Source organism: Temnothorax curvispinosus, unplaced genomic scaffold, assembly GCF_003070985.1.
Source record: "Temnothorax curvispinosus isolate PA1 unplaced genomic scaffold, ASM307098v1 QBEX01012529.1, whole genome shotgun sequence".
NCBI lineage: Eukaryota > Metazoa > Arthropoda > Insecta > Hymenoptera > Formicidae > Temnothorax > Temnothorax curvispinosus.
In genome coordinates, this window is record NW_020222309.1 from 867 (window position 1) to 8,503 (window position 7,637).

General features: G+C 37.8%; 1 protein-coding gene across 2 annotated transcripts; it reads left to right on the forward strand.

Annotated features, from left to right (window-relative positions):
* The first annotated feature begins 251 nt into the window (after positions 1–251).
* On the forward strand, positions 252–3,076 carry LOC112462578 (trypsin-1-like). 2 transcript variants are annotated; one of them, XM_025028445.1, is made up of 6 exons: positions 252–413; positions 597–685; positions 799–940; positions 1,013–1,126; positions 1,397–1,543; positions 1,985–3,076. In XM_025028445.1, exons 1-6 carry the CDS (start codon positions 279–281, stop codon positions 2,129–2,131), a joined length of 774 nt encoding a protein of 257 aa, XP_024884213.1. In that variant the 5' UTR covers positions 252–278; the 3' UTR covers positions 2,132–3,076. The 2 variants fall into 2 exon arrangements, with proteins under 2 accessions (XP_024884213.1, XP_024884214.1); XM_025028446.1 differs by having other exon boundaries at positions 802–940.
* The last annotated feature ends 4,561 nt before the right edge of the window (positions 3,077–7,637 follow it).

Sequence of the window (7,637 nt, forward strand, 5' to 3'; positions counted from 1 at the left end):
TTCGTTAGGTTGAAGCTCTGTTAATTTTAACTCTCTTAAATTGATTTGCTAAGTATTACTGCACTCTTCGTTTTATAAATTATCAGTTTCTAAAAGTAATTTATCTGGTTCTGTTGTATAAGATAATACCGCAATAATTAATCGCACTCGAAAATGAAAAACTCATTATGAATGATTTCTAAGAATAACAATGTTTATCATATCTCGATATCGCAATGCCGTTTGATGTCTTATCGGGATTCGTCGTTAATAATTCGCGAGCCTATTCTCGAATAACAATGTCAGTAACCAAGTCGCCCACGATCGCAGTCATGCTGACTATACTCTGTTTGGCGTTGATAGCTTCCGCCTCGTGCTTAGAGCCTAGAATAATCGGAGGCACACCTACAACCATCAGTAAGCATCCGTATCAGGTCAGTTCACGATTGAAATATCTCGCTTCGTGATTATTGTATACGATTGAACACCCAAGTAATTGTGTGAAATTATTACAGTTGAGTGCTCGTGCTTCCCATTTTAAAAATAATATATATTATAGTATTAATAATATATAATAATAATATTACCATTTTTTAAAATAAAATCGTTTTCGACAGGTCTCTATTTATTATGATGGTAAACTCGCATGCGGAGGCTCTATAATCAGCAGGCAGTGGATTTTGACAGCGGCACATTGTGTCTACGGGTATGTGAATTTCATTGTTCTCGATCTGCTATCTTTTAGTTGAGATTAGACAGCCTATAGCTTACGTAATTCTCATAGAAATTGTTAAATTGATTATATTACTTCTATTTCAGCAGGAAACTGTCGCTCTTCAGACTGCGTGTTGCAAGCAGTTATCACGATAAAGAAGGCACTCTAATCATAGACATTGCCTCGATCATTCATCATAAGAAGTATCGGGAGGATACTTACGATTACGATGTGGCTTTAATTAAAGTATGTACAATTGCTGGTTATTCCGTACATTTTTTTCTGTTTTAAATACTAAAAAAAGATTCTTTTTTTTAGTTATTTACTCCTTTAAAGTTGGGCCCAAATGTAAAACTGATCCTTCTTGCGTTACCAGCGGGGAACATTAAAGCTGGTAGCAAGGCAACTGTTACAGGATGGGGAAAGACATCGGTAAGTCGTTAGGCTCGTCCGTTAAGCCGTTTTCTCGCGTACATTCGTATCAGCGTCAAGATTTATCACCGTTAAAATGCTTAGTTGACGGTGATGTTTCAACGAGGTTGTTTAGCTGCGTGTAAACGTTAAGACTCGTTTGCCGAACGCTTGACGTAGTTCCGGTTGATCGTCGCGACAAATGTTGACGGAATCTCGGGTAGACGGACAGGCGGATGTTTGTAAACGTTCGGCAGTCTACATTATATGGGTGTGCTGTACGAATTTCAGCCGAACGGCGCGAGTTCGAAAGTACTGCGAAGCTTGACAGTGCCAGTCATTGACCAAGAGAAGTGTCGAAAGGTCTATGCTCGTTATCGGCCAGTGACCTCCAATATGCTCTGCGCTGGCGGTGACGGTGAAAAAGACACCTGTCAGGTATGTTTCCAATGTCCGATCAATGTTTTTCTGTTTGTCAGCAGTTCCACGATGAGTATTTCATAATCCTTTGATTAGAAAGTCTTTTCGCATTTTTTATCACGTGCACAGTGGATGTGAAACGGAATATATTAAATTCTTTTCGCGTCTTTCTAAGAGACTTCTAGCGAGCAAAATTGCCCCATAAACGATATATTTAATTATTTAATTATTTATATTACATTAGAAAATATATCTACACATATAATTTTTTTTATAATTCTATGTATGAATCCTTTATCTATTTTTTTAACAACGTTAGAATTTAACGTTTTAGAAAGGATGTGACGTCTTCGGAACGTCTGTCGCATTAAAATGATCTCGTTGTATTTTGGATCCATACTACTTTTCGGAAATTGATTCCGTACGAAAGTGAAAAAAGTTTATTTGTTCATGACGCAGGGAGATTCCGGCGGTGCGCTCGTGTACAACGGTGTCCAAATTGGGATCGTGTCCTGGGGCACTCAGTGTGCGAGTGTTGGATTTCCAGGAGTGTATACGCGAGTATCCGCCATACGGCAGTGGATTACCGAGCAGGCGAACGTGTAGCAGAATTAATTTTTCCCCTCTCGTCTGAACGTTTTTCGAGACAGGGGAGAGAGGCAGCGTACCGTTGAAAAAATATTTGCTTGTGTTTAACCGCATCAAAACTAGACGGCATTACGAAAAAAAAATACTACCTGCGAATTGTACAATAAAGGGAGGCTAAATATAGATGGGAGGCTTTGGCAATAATATAATGACGTAATTCTGAAACAAAAACTGAAATCTATGGAATTTCAATAAATTTTCAATTGTTTTACGTTTCCCTTTCCGCGAATAAATGTAGACATTATTTTCGTGCGTTTATTCACATCAAAATTTAAACTTAGATAAACAAACCTTTCAGCCTCAATTTTAAAGTCTATTAGCTTATTTTCAGACAGTATGATATGAGTGAATTTATATTCTGTGGATATGTATTTTTTTCAGATTTACAATAATAGTTACGTTTTTCTTATTTTATTATTACTTTATTAATTTATTTACTTTATTTACGTTGAAGCGTACGCGGAGATAAAAGGTTCATTCTCAGAATGTATGCTGCAGCAAATGTCGCTAATTATCATAGATAATAAAATGAATTGTTAATCTGATTTCTGATTTCTATAATAATAAATTGTTTTGTTGCAGCAGCGTGATGTATGTACCTGTTAGCAACATATTTATTTCGCGTTAGCGGCAAATCAAATTTACTTTAGTAACAAATTCGCATTTCTATGTGCAAAATTCAACAAGAGTTTTTAACAAACCAGATTTTGTAACAACAAATGATTGGTTATTGCAAGAAATATTTGATTGCTTTCACGACGAGTTTGAATATGTAATAGAAGCTATGATGTGCTTGCGGCAACGAAGTTCTTTTTGTTATGTGTATCGATAACGGATATCGAACTTAAAGTATCGGACCACGATTTCTAGAAAACAAATAAACACCAAATGTACAAACACCGACCAAGCCGGAGCTTCGTCCGAAGTTTAATATCGATCCCGATTAGCAACAACTTGGGTTACGTGGTTAAGACATTCGAGATTTGCGCAGACTTGACTGTTTATAATCGCGTAGGTCTAATCACCGGGGGTATTTTCGAGGATTGTGTGTCATCTCCGCGGGAAAACAAGTGTAATCAGTCCTAAGGTGGCGACGTGTAATTTTGCGCAATGCAATAAATATTATCTTGCTGCCCTTTACACTCGCCTCGACGTAATCGTTCGTCACGCGGGATTATTAATTTCAGCGTTGGCTCGGAACGGTGCTCCTGGTTTCGCAGCCGCCACCGCGGTGGCATTGAATAAACGGTTTTGCGGCCCCAGCACAGGTGGCTGACTCGTAAAGGGGTGCACAAACAGTCGATGCCCGCGTCCGCTCTGTATCTACCTACGTACCGGGTGACGCCGTAAAGAGCATTGCCATTGTACGTGACGTCGGATGATCGTCGCCCTCCCGTCCCCGTAAAGAGCGCCATGCCCGAAATCGCGTCGAGATGCAGCGCGTTCGCGCTATCCGGTTCTGGCCGTTAAGAATCGTGACAGACGTGGCATACTAATGCAGCGCGGCGTTATAACCGGTATGACCGATCGATATTCTCGCGGATATCAGACCTTGTTGTCTGGCGGCGGTGCGCCCCGGTCCAGCGTTCTGCCTGTGTTGTTTCGAGCGCGCGAATATCCCGGAATTTCTGATAACGATGAATTATACGTGCCGCGAAACATTGCTAATCCTGAAGCGCCGTATCCGAGTCCGGGAAGTTTACTGGGTGAATAAAACTCGCGCGCATCTCACGACGGTTTCTTCGGTCGTGGCGAAGTACCTATGTACGTTTATCTGGTTTCTCAGTTTCTCGCTCAAAAAGAGCCTGACTTTCCGAAAAGAATACCGTTCTCCGACTTTGAGCGTCTCTCGTAATGATTACGTTTAATTACCTGCCTCTTGAAGCCGTTTAATTATTTTCCAACCAGCTCGTTCCGGATCATCTCACAGACGTAATACAATAAAGCCTGGTAAGCTCTGGTTTCAACGTTCGTCTTCGATATTTTGTTCCAGAACGATTGGTCGTAACGGACAATTGCGACAACAAACAAGCGGAATCTAGGTCGAATTCTCGGAACCTGGATGATCGGAAATTTCTCTTGGAAAAATTGATCACGCTTGGAAAAATTGATAGTGGCATCAATTAATCCGGACGTCGGAATAAAGGAACGCGTATCCGGCAAAAAGTTTAACGACGAAATTTCCACGATGCTAGTGCAGTTCATGCTTTTATTTTCATTCGTCTTACAAAGCGATTTGACGGATATTTATTGCAGAAGTACGTAATAGTACGTAATATTTAATAACGTTCTGAATTGTAATAAATAAAAAATCAAAGAGAACAATTCACGTGTAAAAATTCATGCTGTTGCTTCAGGCAATTAAGATTAACAATGAAATGGAACACTATAATGTGTTTATCAATATAAACAAATTCAATCTTAAATTTGATTCTGACTAAATATTCACTATTCATAACGTGCAACAATTATTCATTTTCTCTAGCAAATTATTATATTGCTTCATTTTTCCAATTATTATATATAGCGTTCAATTGCTTTGAATTCGTATTTGCGATAAGTATAATTATTACTTAATAATAATTACATATGGCTTTGTGTAATCATATTACATTTGATAAGAATAACAAAGCGTAATAATAAAGCATGTCTACGTTTATGAATATTCATGTAGAACGTGAATTCTAATAATCCTTCCAGGCATATAAGATCGTTCTCGGCTCTTGTTCCACGTCAAAGCTAAATTCGCGCACGCTAGTTAGTAGTTTATGATACAATCGCATTGAAACGTTAATTCGAATATTGGCCGGCTAGAGACCGATCAATCAAAGAACCGCGTTGCTGGCGAGGAAGTGAAGAGAATTGTCCAGCATCCGTATCATGTAAGTGTATCGAATAGGCAACAGCTGATGAATCCAAATCCGAACAAAGGGATTTCTAGACTATGTCGCAATGGAAATCGCAATAATAGCAGTATAGAGAGATTCAGTTACAACAGAGTAACTGTCGCCGATTGGACTGCGATTTGTACAGGATATCTCTATCGTGCTCCGATAACGCGCGCAAGTATATAATATAAATATCACGCTGTTATAAAAACTCATAACGAGGGTAACTTTTATGATATGAGTTACGAGTTTGAAGCGGCACGGAACACTATCATTCACTGAGACATATACATTTCTATTGTTTATACGTAATTGTAACCAGTAAGCACTTCGGTAAATATAAATCTGAAAATTAAACAAATTATAGGACACGTAAATTTGACCACATTGAAAAAATGTTATTAAAATCAGTATTTGCAATATTGAGATAATTCGTGTAACGTTATTGTATCGGATGATGAATTGTTGTCAAATTGAAATAATTTGTTAGCGTTGCAATCGCGTTTTCATCTCACGACAGTATTTTTGAATATTACGCAATACTCAGTGATCTTGAAAATCAAAATCGTTTGCATTTTGATAATCCGTTCGCTAAATTTTTGCCCAGTTAGCTGTTACGCTTGGAATCACACAAGCTTTAGTAGTCATAAAGCTTTTCGAAACAATTTCGAACAATATATAGTTACACTGAGAAAAAAAGCTGTTGCTTCAATTAAAGTGGTATCACGGGGTGCCAAAAACATAAGTAGTTTATTCATGGGGGTGAGTATTCGTTTATTATTTTGCTATCCTGGTCAGTCCTGTGGTGGATTCCGTTTCTCAAGCGCGACTTGATTCGCCCATTACGAAAAGAGGTATTACGTCGCGTCTCTCTCTTATTCGCACGATCGTAACAGGTATCACTCGCACGATTTTTCGCGGATTAATTACGCGAACGAAGTTAATGCGGAAATATACAGTCGCTTGCGGCGATTGTTTCTTGCATTAACATTTTAAAATTAAATATATCTGTTAAAATGACGTTGTAAAAATATAACGGGCGCGATATAATTATTTACTTTAAGTATTTTGGACATTGGTTTAAAGCAAAAATATTTCTATGTTACAGATCAACGCAAGATTACAACTTACAACTCCGCTGTTGCGCATCGGCCGGTGAGTCATTTTTTTTATCGATTTCAAAGACATTATTCTTATTAAATGATTATACTGTATAGGTACTAATGGGTTGCCAGGTTCATCCTGAAATTAAATGCAAATGTTTGTTAATATAAAATTCAAAACAGTTTCCTATCCAGTCGGTGTTTATATAGAAATTTTAATCGACTTTTTATCGTTTATAGAAAGTATTCCTTTGAGATACGACTGTAGTAGCGAGTCTTTTATAATATTCGCTGTATGCAAGCGTAAAAATCGATAGGAGTCGTCGCGATATATTACTGTTCTTTCCGTTATCCCGCGCGTAGAGAAAAATATCGCCGACGAAAAGCTCGCCAATTTTTGATCGCGACCATTTGATATTTAAAACTGTCTGCATAACGGCATAAGAATAAAAATATTACGACGAGCGATGCTTTTCTATGCAAAGATTAATATTTTTTCATGAACGGATTCGTATGTGACATTTCTCTCTCTCTTTCTCTCTCTCGCTCTCTCCTTCTCTGTCTCTCTCGCTCTGTCTATCTCTCTCTTCTACCACCCGTTCCATCGTCCCGAAGTCAGTTTGCTAATAAAAACTAGACAACAGGAAGAAAAAACGAAAGCTTCTTTTCCTTGTCCCTATTCTTCTTACACTTGTTTGCCCTGCATATATCCCACCTCACTATTTGGCACTTATTATTTTTACCTCGGTGAACGAAAAATGATCTTACAATAGCCTTGTATAAACTCCGTATGTTTGGAATAACTTTATGGTATCCCCTATAAATAAATCGAAGCACCGTGCATTCTAAATGAGCGCTACTTGCGACTTTCGTAAATGCACGGATGATCGGGCCCGAATCCCTCTTCAATAATCATCGCTGTGAGACTATAATTATCAATTGCATCCATCATGGAGCTGGTTGTATTTGCGGACAGAAAATGAGTGATTTCTCTAAAGACAATAGTTATATCGCCTTATAAAAGTACGCGCGCAGATGATGTAATAAAATGTTGCAAAAAAAAGAGTATAACGAGATTTCTTTCTAGAGATAAACCAGACTGTAAAATGTGTGAAAGGCTTGAAACGCTCGATTTGCTTCAGATTTGGCTGCTGATAATTTTCATTATTCTAAAAATCTAAAAAATTATGAATATCGAAAATGTCATCTTATTTATGTTTTGCGTACCTATTATTTATTCTTAAATCTAGCTTAAAGAAAAATATAATCACACTGAGGAAAAAAGCTGTTGCTTTAATTAAAGTGATATCACGGGGTGCCAAAAACTATAGTTTATTCAATTGTATTATTATTAGACCCCAATATCTGGATTATTAAACCAATAATTTAAATTATTAGTTTGAGTGGCCTATTAAATTATTATGAATGAGTGCGCCGACGGAGATGCGACAACGAAGGAGGACCGAGGAGAGG

What these genes read in the sequence shown, in the direction of transcription:
- LOC112462578 (XM_025028445.1), top strand. Translation starts at nt 279, where the DNA reads ATGTCAGTAACCAAGTCGCCCACGATCGCAGTCATGCTGACTATACTC. An exon ending in TCAGTAAGCATCCGTATCAG is followed by an intron (nt 414 to 596) that starts GTCAGTTCACGA and finishes CGTTTTCGACAG; the next exon opens with GTCTCTATTTATTATGATGG. An exon ending in ACGATGTGGCTTTAATTAAA is followed by an intron (nt 941 to 1,012) that starts GTATGTACAATT and finishes TCTTTTTTTTAG; the next exon opens with TTATTTACTCCTTTAAAGTT.